At 42.4% G+C, this 17998-nt stretch overlaps 2 protein-coding genes across 2 annotated transcripts; both read left to right on the top strand.

The window, feature by feature from the left end:
* Positions 1–952: 952 nt before the first annotated feature.
* On the top strand, positions 953–3464 carry LOC117144109 (proton-coupled folate transporter). Its single transcript, XM_033309129.1, has 10 exons — positions 953–1358; positions 1413–1522; positions 1580–1730; positions 1793–1976; positions 2039–2508; positions 2577–2713; positions 2773–2962; positions 3022–3069; positions 3127–3235; positions 3293–3464. Exons 1-10 carry the CDS (start codon positions 1247–1249, stop codon positions 3348–3350), a joined length of 1569 nt encoding a protein of 522 aa, XP_033165020.1. The 5' UTR covers positions 953–1246; the 3' UTR covers positions 3351–3464.
* Positions 3465–5050: 1586 nt separating this feature from the next.
* LOC117145635 lies at positions 5051–11601 on the top strand. The gene is made up of 4 exons (XM_033311354.1): positions 5051–5392; positions 9786–10274; positions 10545–10632; positions 10756–11601. The coding sequence occupies exons 1-4, from the start codon at positions 5278–5280 to the stop codon at positions 10949–10951; spliced, it is 888 nt and encodes a 295-aa protein (XP_033167245.1). The 5' UTR covers positions 5051–5277; the 3' UTR covers positions 10952–11601.
* Positions 11602–17998: the final 6397 nt, after the last annotated feature.

Below are 17998 nucleotides of genomic sequence, written 5' to 3'. Positions count from 1 at the left end.
GTTTTATGTTGCGCAACGCAATCCAAGACAATAGTTGCACGAACTTAGCATGTATGTTGCACAGCAGGACGAAACTCCTTTCGGGCATTCATATCTGCCAGTCGGTCGGTTGAGACCTAATATGCCCCGCCGGTCCTTTGTTGTCCCGCCAGTTGGCCAAACAATGAAACGCAAAGCGGAAAAGTTTACAATTAGCTTGTCAACAATGGCCAGGCGTACGCGGCGTATGCGTGATGTGCCTGCAATGCATTTATTCTGCAGTGAACACTCTATTTTGCAACGTTTTTCGGGAATTATTCATAGCTGCAAGTCGGCAGCTTAGAGTTTTTCAATTTGAAATCCAAGTAGAAAAGTAACTAAATATTTCCACTACACCTCGACGATTAAAAAAAGCCGCACGCAGCTTAATGAACACCCCTTGTCGGCAGCCAAATTAAAACCCCAAAACAACTTCGAAATAATTTTGGTAAATGTTCTCCATACCAAGCTTAAAATCTTTATGCATATTTTATGCGAGGGGGGAAATAGTGATGTAATAAAAAGCGCGAAATAAGCGGGTGAAAGGGGACAAGGGGTTAAGTACCAACGCCAACATGCCGGAAGTGTTGGCCTGCTATTTACACGGGCAAAGTTGTTCGCTTTCCTCGGCGGAAAAGACTTTTCTTAAACTTCGTGTGTGTGTGTGCGTGTGGAGGAAAAGTTTTCCAGCATAAAAGGGTTAAGTGCAGAGCCCTGTATTAGAAATTGAGAAAGTTATGGTTGCAACTGCATATAATAAAACAAGATGTTAAAGCCCTGCGATAGATGTATTCTGAACACAAGCATCGTAGATCAATCTGGTAGGTAGGGAAAAATCCCCCCTACAATAATTACACGCACGCCTATATCACTTAAAACCTATTTAAGCACATGAACGAAGCTTTTCAGATTTAGTTCGTGTTCGAAACTCAGATGAAATATAACTTGATATTCTAGTCTCGCGTTGCCCGGGTAAACAACAAAGCCAGCAGAGCGATAAGTCGGATGGAGCTAATATAAATATAAATATACATATACCAAATAAAAATATTATGAAGGCTGAAAAACAAATTTAAAAATGATACCTGATCATCAATCTCAATAAATTGGGATCGTTAAGTCCAGTGAAGTGAGTTACAAAGTTTAAGCTAATAACATACCAAGCTTATGCGAGCGAATTAAGCGAGTTAAATTAAACAAACATAGATAAACAATCTCAATTAAAATAATGGAGGAGGCATCGCTTTCCCAACTCAAGACTCTGGAATGGAGGCGTCTGTTCAACATGTTATACATAGAGCCGGTGCTTTTTATGCTGATATTTTCGCATATGCTGTCAGGTGAGCGGAAAATCAGATTATCGTGATAAGCCCTCATTTCGATCACCCCTTTAGGTACTGTCATGCGCAATCAGTTGATTTATCAGGCCTGCACTGTGATATTCCAGTACAATGAAAGCGATTGTAAGCTATTGGATAGCAAAAACACCAGCTCAGAAATACAGGTATGGAGCTACAGAACGCTTAAAGGGGTTATTAAGCTTGCTTCTCTCGCCTTTTAGGCCATTGAAACGGAGCTTCAGGCTTACGTGGCTAACATGTTTCTAACCCGCACCCTCTTCGAAAGTATTATGCCCGCCATCTGTGGCTTATTCGTGGGATCCTGGTCGGATCAGTATGGACGCAAGCCCCTGCTGATTGTCTCGCTGATCGGTGAGTTTCTCCGGAAATGCGTTCGTTGAATGCCGCAATGGAAGTAAGCCGTTTCCTACTAGGCTTTTCCGCTTCCGCCCTGATCTCGTCTGTCATTTGCTGGCTGTCCAGCTACTATATGGTGAATCCCTGGTGGTACACCTTGGCAGCCGTGCCACACTCTGTGCTCGGAGGATGGTGCGTGTTTTCTGTGGCTGCCTTCTGCTTCATCACGGACACAACGGACATGAAAACCAGACCCTACAGGTGAGTGCCACCTGAGTGCAAGTTCCACTATTGCCATCCCTTCTATAATTTACAATTTTCAGAATGATCTTCATGGAGGTCATACTGTTTGTGGCCCTCACAAGTGGCTCGCTGCTATCGAGTTTTGTTTATGCAGCCACAAGTTCTGCGTTTGTACAGAGTCTCTCCTGTTTAATAGTCGTTATCGCAACATTATTTATTATTTTCTACATGCCCGAAAGTCTGGGAATGTCTCAAGAAGAGGACGACGAAGTGCCTGGAAAAGAAAAGGATGTCGTAGTCACAATTTTAGATCAAAAAAACAAAACGAATGAAATATCGGCTGAAGCCGAGGGAACCGAGAATTGTGACGATCCCCCCAAATATGAGGCGACAGAAAAGCCTTCAGAGGATAAAGTCGAAAAGGCTGGTTTGTTCAGTTTTACACACGTTAAGGATATGTTTAGCACCTGTTTTAAGAAAAGGGAAAATAATGCGCACACCGTTATTTGGCTGGTTACTTTGGCCGGCTTTGTCTCCATTTTTGTTGCCGGTAAGTCTGGATTCTGGATAGATTTATTTTTGGGAATCTAATCATTTTATGTGCTGATATGCTTGCAGATGGCGTCATGACTGTAAATTACTTGTTCGTGCGCCAACAGTTTCACTTCACAGTGCGTGATTTTACTATTTTCGATACTTTCAGTCAATCAGTTCCCATGGTGGGAGCTATTTTGGGGATTTTTGTTTTGAGAAAGGTATTTTGAACAATGCATCATATCGAATATTACCTATATATTTACTCACATATGCTCAGTTTTTTGGACTGTCCGTTGTTACATTGGCGTTACTGTCTCTGCTTTCGGAAGTAGCCGCCAATATGGCCAGAGGATTTGCCTATCTCTCCTGGCACCTGTACCTATCTGTTGTCCTAGGAATCTTTCGCTCCATTCAGGGTCCCATGTTTCGCACAATTGTATCGAATATAGTTCCGCCCTCTGACACTGGTAAGTAATAATCAGGAATGCACTTCGTTGCCACTTAAATGTTTTTGTAATCATCGCAGGTAAGCTGTTTGCCATCGGCAACATCCTACAATCGTTCGCGCCCTTTGGTAAGACCCCTTGAAATTCTCTGAATACCTGCCCCATCCATCACACTTCACTTCCAGTCGCGGCCCCCCTTTACACGGCCATCTATAAGGAATCCCTGGCCAGCAATCCTGGAGGATTTAATTTCCTCAGCGCCGCCTTCTACTTGCTGGCGTTCATCCTGATTGGGTGAGTATGGCCGCTATCCATTGCCACACTAAATGATTTTGAATAAATTTATTGCAGCTGGGTGATGCGAATTAAATTCAAGCACCGAAAGTTCTACGCCGACACGCTCAAATAGCCAAGTAAACTGAATTTCCATCAATATTGATTGTGGCAAGTTTGCCAACTTTCCAGAGCTTTGTTTATGCTTAAGTCGAAAACTTTGTGTGGACAGCATTAGATAACTGGCTTTGTGTGAAGCACTCCTCTGTATTCAGTTAATTTAATTTGCATTCCGCAAGGGAATTATGTGCCGATTGGAATTACATCATGTTGAAGGATTAACCAACGTTCGTTGCCATTTAAACTAATCGAATTCCAAATGTCATGTTCTCCATGGCCAACAATTTGTGGAACCATTCTATTGCATCAACTGGACATAAGTGACTACTTTGCCATGCATTTCCATCGAAATTGGACCTAATTGCCGTCCATGTGTAATGCTTTGTTGCGGTTATTATTTCTGGTCCAGGGTCCTTGTTGGTTTTGCTGCAGGGACATGGGGCATGCCTTATGCATGAGCTTTTAATAGTGCATAATTTATGGGGCAAAGTTTGCGCAACATATTCGCAGAGTTCAAACATATTCGGAGAATCGTTTGGATTCATTTGGACTCGTTGTGACTTTGGCACGTAGCGCATGAATTCGTAATGTCGCCAATGCCAAAAGTTCACAGAACACACAATTCGCAGCAATTTGAATTGTTAAACGGCAGCCCTCGCTGATTAAATATTAAATTCAGACTCTACTATGCGCACAAAGGTGGGTCGTATGTCACTTGTCCTTTGTGTGTGTGTGTGGGGGCGACTACTGCCCCTCGTGGCGGCCACATCCAAGCCACGGCAATCAGTATCGGGTTAACTTAACCCCGCTCGAGCAGCAGAAATCGGCGAACCGAAACCGAGTCATCAAATCACAGTCTTGTCTGCGGAAAACCATTTGTCGTGCGGCATTTAATAGAGGGTGCTCGGAAAACGCTTTAATGCCGCCGCGCGTGCACCATAAACGAATTCGCAGGACATGAACTTTGCACTTGCACTTGAAACCCTCGAACACGCCAACCTAATGGAGATGTCTTTGTTTTTGCCACCGCGTTAACCATCAGGGGGAAACTTTGATGTGGATGCATGTGCTGCCAGCTGTTAACCGTTCAGCATTTCCGCCCGTTTCCACGTCACAAACACTGATGGGAAAGTGTCAAATAAATATGCACAAAGAACGGAAATTTGTACGGAAAAGTGTACGAGAAAAATCGTTAAAAGCAATCGCAATGTGGAAGAGATAGAAAAAAGGTGTATTTTATATATTTCATATGCTGCTACGATTTTCTCCCAGTGAGCAAAGTAGTCAAAGACGCTGTCTAATTGAGCAGCCCAATAAGAAGCATATAAAACTTTAAACAGGAACAACAAAGTGCCGACCACTTCCGGTGGCGATGATTGATGGGCGTTTTAGTGCCCGAAGTCGCAAGACAGCTGAGGCTCGTCCACACGGCGCATACGTAATCGTTTATTAAACAAAACGAATTATGGGCTGCCAGCGGGCCAAACGACATGCAAGTGTTGACGAAGGTCAAGTTTAGCCCTTGCCAAGCGTTGGTTTTCCCAACAACAGACGTCAAAAGAGCAAAAGAGCAGTGGGAAAACGTAAGTCCTTACGTTATCACGTAGAGGGAGAGAGCCATCATGGTTACACGGACATTTTCGCTCTCATTTTCCTTCGTGGGGTATAAAGTCCGAGAGCGCAACCGAAGTCGGGTTAGTTTGCTGAAGACTTCCACACGATACGGTCGCCAGTTTTTCTGGGCTTTTCCGACTTCGCTTATCGTCGCGTCCTCGCCTCATTTTCCGTAGCCCGCTTATCAGCGCAAGAACGCGTCGCGTGAAAATGCCGTCGGTGGAAAGGCAGTTGGCATAATTCGTTGCCTACTTCAGGGCGCTGCAGCATATCAACTGGAATTTTCCGACAGCCCATTAATCAGGATACACTGCTGCACACCTGCAACCATGTTTTGGATTTTACGGCGCACCGGTGCCGCCAACTTCTTCAACTCCTTCAACAACAACTGCAGCTTCTCCAAGAGCAACTCGAACGGCGGTAATCACAGCAACACCACACAAGGTTAGTTCCCACACCTGGGCCATCAATTAGTCCAGTTGGCTGCAAAAGTCCGCCCTCAATTAGGATAATTTATCAATAATTAGCGAACTAATCGGGTTAAGTCGCAAACTTGTGCCTAAGTCAACCATAAATAGCTGCAGTACTGATATCAAGCAGGGGAGTTTACTGGATGGTAAACGAGGAAGGAGCTCTATTCCAAGGATCAGTTGGGTATCTTTAACTTCTCATAGATATGTACAAATTTGTAATTTAAAATCCTTCAAACGAGAGCTCTATTCCATTCTGATATATTACTTTGCACTCTGGTTGCCTGAAACGTAACTCGAATCACTTAAAATTGATTGACTTGCAATTGTCAGCTCGCTTCATTCCTGTAATCAATTAAATTACAATATGACATCCATGAAAATTAAGCAGATCATAGACTAAATCACTAAATCTTGATGGAGAAGATGATTGCTGACGACTAAAACCAACTGGATCAAGCTGACAATCTTGGCTTCTCACAGATATATCTACATTCTCCAAGCAGGAATTTCAACAAGTCAATTTCGCTTCAACTGCTGAGGTGCATTTCACGATTTTCTCGATTTGCCATGCCAGACATGTATCAGTTCAGACCTGGCTTTCATTCATAAGCCAAACACTCGCTCGTTATCTAAACAAGTTAATTAAAATTCCCGAAATGACTTGGTGAGTATAGGCCCCGAATAAATGTATATTCTACTTGCCTGCACACTCCTATTGTTTGCCTTTATCTGTGCCGTATGGAAAAGTGGAAAAACATTGAGGAAGTGGGGGGGTTTATGTTAGCAACTGGGGGAAACGGGCCAAAGTAAATAACATCGAGATCCTACAACCCACACAATAATGAGGCCCTGCACGTGTGAGCGACGCAGAAAACGTGGTGCGGATGTGACTGTCGAAAAGAAAACACTTTGGGCTTTCGGCCCCAAGATGCTTTTGTCTAAGCGCTAAGTCTCGCACCCGCCAAGAAAATTGCTGGGGGAAAATAAAGGATGCTTCTGGGGGGATTTCGCTGATGGCTGGTAATTGAAATTTTTAGTTGCCTTTGTTGATTCTGTCGCGCAAATTGAAAGTTGCTGCACTTTTATGTTAAGCATCCATCAATAAAATATTAGGTGCCCAGACCTGAATCACATGAATATATAACAACGGACACATACCAATAATAAGCGACCATAAATAAATTGCGGCTTTATCCCGATTCTCAATCCGGTTTTTATTATAAAATAATTAGCGTATGTTCACGAAGCAAATTAAAAGCCAGCCTGGGTAAAATGCAATCAAAATGTTAATCAGAAATTTTAAATTATGTTTACCAACTTCCTTTGTTTTTGTGGCGAACGGGATAGTTTTTGGCAGTATTGATTTTCCCTGATTGAATTTGCTTTTGGCAAATTGGAAACTTTCGATTATTTGTACGTATAATTATGTTTGAAAAATGAAGAGTAAATAAATCTGCTGTTTACTCTACATAACAGCTGTGGCATATAAAGTTACTTAAGGGGCTTCTGGCATTTGATTTACTTCTGCCAGCAGCTGTTGCCAAGAAGAAAAACAAGTTGACTTCTGCCTGAGCCACCCACTTTTCACACCCTTATCTACAGTGGCGAAGAAAAACAAGTAATGTTTAATGAATTTCCACAGATAAATCCATTAGAATGGATACGTAAACAATGTCCTTAATGTCAGTACAATAATTGAAAGCTTTTTCGCACATCGCAAATTGCCATTACTCACTTTGCAAATTCGCAAACATTTATGACATTAATAGCAACGACAATTTTTCCAATCATCCGTGGCAGGCGCGAAATTTAATCGTACAAAATTTAATTTGCCAACTCGCACAAGTGACAGCAAAAACAAGACGACGCCCTTAAGCTTTTGTCAACATATGTACTGTTGTTCGCCCACGGGGCGGAGAAGGGGGCGTGGCCGAGATTTATGTGCGTTATGCAAATTCTGGGCAACATATGGCCGCGACATTTACCGATAATTATGACAGCCATTTGTCATTGATAATAATGCGTTTGTGCATTCAATTTGGAGAATTGTAAAACAAGCAATGGCAATTAGCCTAGGCATGTTGTTATGCCACCGCGTCTGATGTCCACACACAGATATCATCGTACAAATGATGATTAATGGGGAAAACTAGGGAAAGGACTTGTTTATTAGCAGCGGATTTTCTCGTATTACAAGCGATGGGGGAATCAAAATGAAATGTCATACGTATTTTCACATAATACAAACGATTTCTTTTATTTTCTGGTGATAAGAGGAAGTTTATAAAGCTTTAAAAAGATAATGAGTAATTCCGTCAAACGTATTGCCTTTAAACTATTTATCGAATGTTCACATTATTATTTTGAACACTGCTGTTTCTGCTGCCAATTAGCCGAAGGTCCTGCAGGATGTCTGTTTTGATTTTTGGTTTTTTCCAGCTCTGTTTGCTTTGGTTTTCTATGCCATCAGATGTGGCTCACTTTGGCTGCCGGCATCATTAGTTCGTGCCTTTGGTCAGACATCAGAAATAATAAAAATAACAACGGGGCAAACAAAATGTATCATAAATTATGGTTGCCATTCGGGCAGGCATCGAAAACGAGTGTGTATCCTAAACGCAGCATGAGAAGAATTATTAGGCATTTATCTGGCGTATTAATATCGCCGGTCCTGTCTGCACTGTACGCTTTTCCAGCTTTTCCAGCTTTTCCGAGCCATGATTTATATTTTCTTGCCGGCGGGCGGCATCATTTGTAATAATTTGTGCTGTAATTCTAAAGTAAAATCGAGAGAAACTTTTATCTTTTGAGATTACGAGTCCGGGGCGAACTTAAAGCCCGTGGTCATAAATTTCCATCCAAGTCCCAGACCAGAAAACATCGCGGTAAATGTTTGCCGCTCTGCGGTCCACAATTTGACGATAAAATTGAGTTTTAGTTCGCCTCACGGTCTGGCGCCTATTTTGACACCAATCTCGGCCGGCTTTCCACCAGTTTTTCACTCCGTCCGTCATATTCTGCGAATGTTTTCTCCCCATATGCGTTTTTTATTTCCATTTCTGGACCCACTTTTAATATTCATGGTCGTTTTTTCCTGGGCTGCCTCAAAATACGAGCTTTTAATGGTTTTTTATTTGTGGTTAAATAATAAAGTCGTCACAAGGCGTTTGAAGGTTCTAGACACCATTTTAGTGAGTATATAGGATTCATTCAAATGAAATGTATTTTAATTGATTTCTTAATCCATTAAATCATTTTAATTTAATTTTCTTGTCGGGAATTAACGAACTCGAAATGCCACAGAAATTAAAGACTTTGCTATAGCAACGTGCTCGAGCACTTCGACTTTAGTTTATTTAAGCATTTAAATACGATTAAGCCGTACGAATGGTCAATTTCGTGTCGTCACGTATACGCACTGTTGAACTCGATTGCAATTAAAGCCCGCACAAAGACAAGCCCACATAATGAGCTGCTAATGGGAGCTCGAACGGCTAGTGCGCCATAAAAATACAGGGCCAAGTCAGCACACCATCTATTTTTGGGACCGTAAATAAAGGCTTTCCAAATCTCACCGCCAGCCACTATATTTATTGTCCTTTCCCCAATCACAATCACACAGTGCACAAACAAAGCCGACAATAAATCTCATTTTATCACTTCGGGACGTCGAGGACATGCAGGCAAATATAAGGAAGAGCGGAAACTTTTTGTCTCAACGGCAGGTCCTTCTGCAAATATCAAAAGCGGCACAAAAGCCTCCATAAATTGCCTGATGCATTGAGGCACATTTCTCAATTTCCACGCTCAGCAATAACAAAGAGACTTGCCCCACAAAGCGGAAACAAAAGTTATGCACTGAAAAAACTAACGCGTTACAGTAAAAATATGTCCAGAACCCTCCGACAGCACAAGCAATTCAAAAGCAATAAAAAAGCGATTGCGTTTGAATTGTTCTTTTTCCCGGTTACTGGAAAAACATTTAAAATATTACGTTTTCATTCAGTTAGAGATGTGAGGCAATTGAATTTTTCGAATATATTTACATTTAGACTGTAATAACTATTCTCTATTCCATTATTATAAAAATAAAGCAACCGCTTAGGTTTTAAGGCAAGCTTAAAAATATAAACAAAGTTATCTTTAGTGTAGGTTTAAAATATAAAAAACCTATACTTTATACATACTTTTGTGTTGAACCATGAATAGAAACCAGCTCAAAAGCAAAAGTATGTCCATAAAGCTCGTTCTGAAAACGAACCCCTAAGGACTTTCGCTACATTTTCCACAGAATGTTTTATCAATACGAACAGGCTTTTATTTAGCAAAGTTTTTCATGCATTTTCCACCTCATTTTATGGCAGACAAATATGTGAAGCGGCCCCCACGGAAGGCATATGGACGACTGAGTGCCGAGGCCGACGATGCCGTGTCACTTGGCCACAAAATCGATGATCCGTTCGATGAGCTAGACGACTTTGAAATGCTGGCAGCGAACTCCGCCACCGCCGGCTGTAGCAGTCAGGCAGCAGGAGAAGCCAATGGCAACGTCAATGTCAACGGGGGCTCGGGTTCAGGCTCGGGATCCACAGGAGCGGCAGGCTGTGGGAACGGCAATGGGAACGGGAACGGGAGTGGAAACGGGAACCTGGCACTCCTGCCCTGCATGGATGCCGATTGCCAGGGCAACTACGAGGTGGAGAGCGCCCTCTGCGAACTGGGCTTGTGCCAGGCGAAAGCCAAAACATCAAAGGACCTCGGCGCAGGCAGCACGTCAACATCGAAGGAGATTAACGAAAACACAATAAGTCGTCTGCATGCGCTGGCCATGGCGGATGACGATGATGACTACGGTGAGTGTTGGGTCCACAAAAGCCCAGCGATAATGCAGGCGATGCAGGCGGATGAGGAACAGTAGGGCCTCGAGTGGGCGGACAGCCTTTGTTTGTAAATTACATTTATATAATTTAATTTACCTATCGGAGATACTCTTAGTAATATGTTCATTTACTGAACTTGAAACTATTACATTTTACTTTTGTGTTACCACCTGCTTCCCAAAATGTTTCCACATCAGACGAACACTGTTTCCGAAGCCTGCTTTATAGTTACCCAATTTTCAGACGAATCACTCACCTGCAACGTGTGCGACCGAGCTTTCCATTGTCACCGCCAGTTGGCATCGCACCAGCAGAAGAAGCGACACTTCGGGTAAGGGAAATGCACTTAATTAAGCTAGCTCTCGCTTTTTATCTACTTCTCGCCTTTCTTTCGTGCCTTTCTCTCCCTTTTTTGCGGGCCTTCCTGGCGACTTCCCGACCTGCCCTCCACCAGTTGCAGTGGCTGCGATAGTTTGTTCCCGTCGCTAATGCTGCTGGAGCACCACAAGGAGGAATTTGAGCACTGGAGCGACGAGGAGATTGGTCGCAGGGTCTGCTGTCGCCGGAACAGGTGCGACGACGATTATTTCACGGACACCGACTCCTTTATCAGCGACGCGGAGAGCGAGGATCTGGAGAGGCTGTTGTAAATACCGGACACCGGGCCGAGCCGAAGGATGGCAGTGACTGAAGGGAAGGCGAGGGGCAGGACTGGGTTTAAATCAACCCAGCCGAAAAGTAGCCAGCCGTCCAACCCCATTAATGCTGGGCGGAATATCCTGCGGCGCCAACTGGAAGGGATGGACTTGGGAGGACATCCAACTTGGAATTGGGCGCTCATCTTCTGATGAAGATTGACACACGGGGCGGACCGCTTGTCACCCTAATGAAAATGAATTAAACCCCAATCTGGCCGAACGCAAAGCCGCAAGCCAAACAATGAAAACTGTTGGCCAGGACCCAATAGCAAAAACCAAGAAACCAAAAACCGATAAACAAAAACAAGAAGAGACGCCAGGACAAGATATAAAATACTTGTGGACTGTGTGTTGTCTGTACTTTTAGAGTTCAACTACGAGAGACCCCGCTGGGGGTCTAAAAACCAAGTTATAAATATAAATGTAAATGTATATCTATGTGTGTGTAAAATGAGCTAGTCGAATACGAAACTCCATAAATGGAAATCATATCATTAACGACATATGTGTAAGCCCCAGGACAAATGCAAAACTATTTACCAAATGAGAAACCAAAGAAAACCCAATGTATTTTTCAATAAATAAAACTGTGCGAAACCGAAGCATGTTCAGCAATCTGTACTCGTTCATTAAGAAGCCCATAAATTTCCAGTTATTGCTGGACACTTAAGGAAAATGGCAAGCAATTAAAATTTCAGATTTATCCCCCTGAGCTCATAAGTATGCCGCAATATTGGGGGCTGGACAAACAACACAACTCCCAGAAAATAATAACGCCCCGTGGACATTTCTTAAATTATTCAGCGGGCGATGCGGGGTTTATTGTGGCATCATTAAAACTTGATTGACTTGATGATGAGCAAATGAAGTGGGCGAAATCAGCACGCTGCTTTGTAGGCGAAAAAGTTGGCCCGTCTTCAAGGTCATTTAAGCTCGCCCCCAAAAATAATTTCCGCCGCAAAAGTTCAGCATTAACCTCGAACGAGCTCCTCTAAGTACCATACACATTTGCTAATGTCTCTCGCACTTCGGTAAGCAATTTCGTTTGGCCAAAAGGGTTCATATTTCGGTTTAATGACCATCGAGCTGCGATAACTGTTTGGCACGAACATCTATACAAACTGCTTGGGGGTCGCTGCTCTGCTTGCCTATGCAACTGCTTGCATCCGGTTTCTGTGTTCTTAAATAAATGGGATGAGTGCTCTTTCAGATAAATACGTTTTATATAACAAATATTATCATTATAAATAGTGTATGTTATATACATTAAAACATACATATATATTCTCTTTGAGCAGCTTCAGGGAGCGTGTGTTTTCAAAAAAAATCTCCCCTCCCCCATATCTTTTCGCATACATTAAACGAGAAAGGACTTGTGTGTTTTGGGTTTTTTGATGACGACTTTCGCCGGAAGAGGAAATCAGCCAGTAGAAATCACCATGGGGAGTGGGGGAACATGAATTTACCCTAACAGATAAGTAAATTCATTTCTCATGCTCGAACAGAGAACCGAATGATCCGGAGTGCTGCTGACCTTGCCCTTGGAACGAATATCCATCCCAGGCACGTAAAATGGATTAGCAGAAAGTTTTCCACCGTAATACCTACTCCTACATACCACAAAACCTGATTGATGCTCCAGGTCCAGAGTGTGCGCTCCTAGGAGGAAAACAAAAGGTTTCAGTCCGGGAATTGGGAATCCTGGGCTAAGCATATGTCCAGAACCACCTCGTGTGGACAGCTCATTTGACATTTTGATGGATGCAAAGCCATAAAAGGATCTCCACTCCAGTCTGGTGTAAGCATTAAATTTTGATTTGATTTTATTACGGCACTCGTAAACATTTTATGTGTACATCATACGCACTGTTGGCCAGGCGGCATTTACATAAAAGCCAGTCATCCAGATAGACAAAACCACAGGGTCGGCGCAATGTTTATGTGGCTACATATTAAAACTCGCTTTCCAAAGGGCCATTCAAGAGCAGAAATTTCCATAAACCATTAAGTGTCCTTTTAGCCGATGTTTCGTCTAGGTGAGTTTTGATCCACCTTAAATTGCATTGCCTTCATTAGTAGGTAGGTAGGACTGCAGGCTGCTGAAGGAAAATTGCATTTCCACCGCTTCCGTAAATCCTCTGACAGGCCATCAAAGCTTCTAACAAAATGGAGAAGCACCTGCATTATTATCAATGCAGCGAGGAAAAACTGGCATTTTTGCATGCCAATCAGGCCAATTTGTAACGAGGCAAATTGAGTTTGAGCCGACAAGCAGTCTAAGCCCTTTTTCGTGCCTGCAAGGCCGCAAGGCAGCAAGGCAACCATTAGCTAATTAAGACGCTCCGAGTTGCCTTGGAAGCCACCCACGAAAAAACACACACATTACGGGGACCGCAGACAAAGGACTTTCGAAGGCGCCAGCAAAAGGGAAAATTGCGGCGAGCACAAAATTTCACACATAACAAAAACTTCGCAAAACCGAAGAATAGCTGGAAACGGTTGAAAAACTATATAAAAGTATGAGGCGGTAGAGGGGGTTACATTTCTTACCACCGTTATGTAACAAAGGAAATTCCTTAAACTGCTGGAAATGGTTTTTGCATGAGCTATCTTTAAATTGGTCAAATTATTTTATTAATGAGAGAAGCTCGCCTGCCTCCTTTTTTACTTCTTTGAAAACGCCCACAAGTATTTAAATTTACAACAAATTGAAAACCTCCGTCTATAACCCATTCCTGTAAAGCATTTCCCCTATGTTCTGTACAATTTTCCAAAGCTCGCTAAAATCAAAGTCAACCACAACCCGCTATTTTTAGTCCTTAGTTTCCGCAGAAACGCGAGACTTGTAAAGTTAATTAAAAACCGCTGACTGTCATCGTCGTTTTGTCGAGCGCAGTGCGAATGCGTTCGCAAATGATAATTGTTGGCACGAAACAGGAACTCAGGCACAATGGGTTAATTAAAATGTGCCAAGTCATTGTTCACTCAAAGCCTGCGTGAAAGGGGAAGTGGGGGAAATCTAGTTAAGAGCCAATTTCAATTTTCTCGCACATACGTGTAGGCCTCAAGGGGTTAATGGTGCAGTCGCTAATCAGATGAAGATACACACTTGCACCTTCACAATAATGGATATGTGAAATGTATTACTATTAAATAGTAATAAATTATCAATTACTAAAAGAAGTGGGATAAACGCATCTCAAAAGGTATAGATAACGTTGGGAATACCTGCAAAATATGATATAGATGCGACTGGCTGAATAAATTCCATCACTGCCAGTAGTACATTGTGTATGCATTACTTTCTCCCCCGAGTCTTTCTCACTCAGTGAATGTGAAATGCAGACGTGTTCATAAAGATCCGCACTCCATCCACATGCCAGAAGTTGTTCAATGTTCATTGATTAGGACGAGAACAGGACGAGAAGGCAATGATGTGTATCAAAGTGTGTACCTAAGTGTAATGCCTGATAATTGAAAACAAGCCGGCAAAGGCCCGTGGAAGGCAAAGGAGCTGGCAAAGTAGCAACTGCAACTGGGGTTCTCCACATGTAGCATCCACATCGAGTATCCACGTATCTACATGGGGACATCAAGGCTCGGGGCAGCCCGATGCCTCAGCTAATGGAGGGGCTGTGTAAAGTCCTGTCCTTCGAATCGAGTTGATAGTTTCGCATCGCCCGAATTCAGAGATGGAGGGTCTTCAGCTGAGTACACGGCATGGACAAATATTAACTGAGAGCGCAGCTCAACTCAATGGAGACTCTATCTCCGGACAAATATTTGGTTTATTTAAGCATCGACTGATGGGTAATCCAAACCCACCTAGGGGCAATTTGTGTCTCGTGAAAAATGTTGCCATGGAATACAATAATGTGAATTACCGAGAAAACATGTACTGGGCTATGAGGAATATTAAATAACACTTTAATTGGATATTAAGCAATTATGAAAAGAAAACAGCATTATACATGCAATTGGTTTGAAGAGAGTTTTAATTCAGTTACATCTTCATGACGCAATTGTATTTAATAATGCGAGCACTTGTCCATTTCCGGCCAACGAAAGTGACTGTTTAATTAGCCCCACTACCGGCCAACGGCACAAAAAGCGACCGCGTTGTAAAAACCGGGTACTTTTTGCATGTCACCATAAAGTAAGCATTTTTAATTAAATTGATGTGGCCATTTGCTGGTGATTTTCCAATATTTTATGCATCGACGTCGCTGCCCACGTCACGTTTTCCAACAGCCACAGAGCATATTTTGTCATGGTGAGTGACATTTATCACAGCAGCTGGCGCCGCAGCAGCATCCGCAGCCGAATCCGCAGCGGCATCCGCAGCCGAAAAAAAAGAAGATTATTGACAAATATCAATTTGATGCACTGCCAGCGTTTTTCGTACGAGTACACCAGCAATATGATAAGCAGCATTTGCCTGACGCTGATTGATGGGCCAAATGCGCTGGTCCAAAAGTGATTTTTCGGCTCCCACACTTGGCTTGGCCACGCCCACGCATTTGCCACCGCCACCGCCCGCCCACATTGCCAACGCCCCCGAAAAATCGCTTTGATTGATGCGCAAACAAAATTATTTCGCTGCATACTTTCGGGCGAGCGCATTAAAGCAGTTCCTCGAGTTTAGTGTTACTGTGTCCTCTGCTCGAGCAAGCAGTGCGCGTGGGGGCATGGTTGTCCGCAAGGGAGGGGGTGGTCTTTGGGCAAGGACCTCGCCTAATGCTGCCCGCCATTAAAATCATCTTACCTTACCTGCCGTTTGCCTCTCTGGGGCGGGGTCACATTAAAAATTGGAATAAATTTCGGTTAAACGAGGCAGGTCAAATTGAGAAAGCAACTGAGGGATTTCAGTGTTTACCTTTCGGTTTTGGGATACCTAGGATATTCTTATTTTTACACATTTAAAACGAAAACATAGAAAACATTCAAGCAGTTAAGCTAGTATGTATTAACTTCAGTTAATATTTTACAAAAACTAAATATAATTGACTTTTCTTTGTAGTAAATACATAAATCTAGCTGCCAAAGGCAATGTTGCCCGAACCTTATCACATTTTAATTTAAAATCCCGGGAGATTTATGGCGACAAGCTCATTCGCACACTACAAGATGTGTAATCCGGAGAAATGTCTATGATTCCATCTTGCAGACACCAACTCAACCACCAACTCTAATGTACCCGGGCAAGAGTATTAAAACCGAAACAAAATTTCAATTTCAAGTCGGCAAAAAGAATGGAGCTTGGCTGTGGCTTTGGCATTACATTTAACTTTTCTCGCCTTATATTTTATTCAAATGGCTCACATTATTATTTTCTCTTTTTGTTTGTTGTACGCTGCTCCGCAGGATAATTTGAACTGCTTGAGTGCCTGACATTTTCACATTTTGCCGCCGTTAAAAAAGAAATTGCAGAGGAAAACAACAGCAAGAATGCGGCCATTACGCGGCGTCCCCTCCTATCCATTCGCCTCGCTTTTCCAATTTTTGGCACACTCCCCACTGGTCCAAGCCGAGTTTTCCGAGGAGGGTCAGAAGTTTCAACGGCCATTAGGCGGATCTCGTGTGCAGCTCAATTTGAATAACATTTTCCCAGGTGCTAAGCCGACGTCTAATGAGAGTGTCCCGTAAGCTCCATCTCCAATCGTTCAAGTTCTAAGTGAATTTAAACTGAGACCGCAGATGAAAGTTTAATTGAGTTATGCCGAGAGCACAGGGCACTAGCACGGAATGCCATTACGCATACGACACGTTGCACGACCAGGCGTAAAAGCACAGTTGGCCAAAGTTTGCTGCAAAAATCATTAGTTTTAATAACATTTAGGCAACCCAAACGAAAATTGACGTCCTTGGTAGGACTCTGGTGAAAGTCGGGCCATCACAACATTTGTTCTCGGATCTTAATGAGGAATGACATTCACATTTGCTGGTTGGATGCATTTGGCTCTGCTTCCGATTTGCCACGTGAGCGAATTTCGTGCTCCCTCAAAATGAATAATGCTTCCCAAGCCTGCCTGCCAATCATCAAATTGAGTTAATTAAATTATTCCCTAATCATGAGTGTGCAATAACTGAGAACGCAAAGCAATTTCCATTTAAATTATACGGCAAATTCTGAAAATCATTGAAGAGAAGCAAGTCGATTAGAAACTAGTGAATACAGCTCACAAATATATTTCAACGTAAAATTTTTTATTATAAATTAGTAATACTTTTCATGTATTCCGCCCTGTATTCTTGTCATTTATATATTTTCAAAACGAAGTGTTTTAAAAATTCGATATAACTTTCAGTGCATAACAACTCAATCATAACAAATTTAGGTACAAATAATTCAATCTAATTAACTGATTATTAATTTCGGCACGTACTTTTCAAAATCCCGCTTTTAGCCCCGAGAAGTTTGCGATACTTTCGTGTAACTTTTGTGGCGCAACAATTTCATCAGATCTTCTGCCCAATCGGCGAAAATAATTTACATAATTAGTGAGAAAGCGTCCGGCGCCTGGCACCAAATGAAAAGAAGCGAAAAAATCGAAAAATAAATACTGCCCATAAATATGGTGAATAAATAAACAAGCGTTTCGCTAAACGTGTTAATTTGCAACTTTCGAAATTAATGCATACACATATAAATGAATTTCTGTTTGCCCTCGGCCATTTTATGTTCCGGCCATTTTGGCATGGCCATTGCTTTTTCTTCTTTTCTAATACCCATCTGTTTTTTTTTATTTTGCCTTCCTGCTTGCGCTTCAATTAACAACAACTTGTTACAGCCGCAAATTGAACTTAAGCTTCCAAATTTAAATAAATAAAATAAATGCCGTGCTAAATAAAAAATTCAAAAGAGTCGGCAAATAAAAAATGTGCGTTGCCCATTCCAAGCTGAGTGTGATTTTCATTTTGTCTCAAATTGTTTTGCATGGCAAAAACGAAGTGAAAAACCCGTTTGGTAGGCGGGTGTTAATTTCACTGGAATTTTTT

Source organism: Drosophila mauritiana, chromosome 3R, assembly GCF_004382145.1.
Source record: "Drosophila mauritiana strain mau12 chromosome 3R, ASM438214v1, whole genome shotgun sequence".
In the NCBI taxonomy this organism is placed as follows: domain Eukaryota; kingdom Metazoa; phylum Arthropoda; class Insecta; order Diptera; family Drosophilidae; genus Drosophila; species Drosophila mauritiana.
Note: the sequence above shows the minus strand (reverse complement) of the source record. Positions and strands in the feature narration are given on the sequence as shown.

Bases quoted from the DNA above. Each gene is read 5' to 3' on its own strand.
- LOC117144109 (XM_033309129.1), top strand. From the start codon at position 1,247: ATGGAGGAGGCATCGCTTTCCCAACTCAAGACTCTGGAATGGAGGCGT. The intron at 1,359-1,412 runs GTGAGCGGAAAA...TCACCCCTTTAG, and splicing joins ATTTTCGCATATGCTGTCAG to GTACTGTCATGCGCAATCAG. The intron at 2,714-2,772 runs GTATTTTGAACA...ACATATGCTCAG, and splicing joins GGATTTTTGTTTTGAGAAAG to TTTTTTGGACTGTCCGTTGT.
- LOC117145635 (XM_033311354.1), top strand. From the start codon at position 5,278: ATGTTTTGGATTTTACGGCGCACCGGTGCCGCCAACTTCTTCAACTCC. The intron at 5,393-9,785 runs GTTAGTTCCCAC...ATTTTATGGCAG, and splicing joins TCACAGCAACACCACACAAG to ACAAATATGTGAAGCGGCCC. The intron at 10,275-10,544 runs GTGAGTGTTGGG...CCCAATTTTCAG, and splicing joins GGATGACGATGATGACTACG to ACGAATCACTCACCTGCAAC.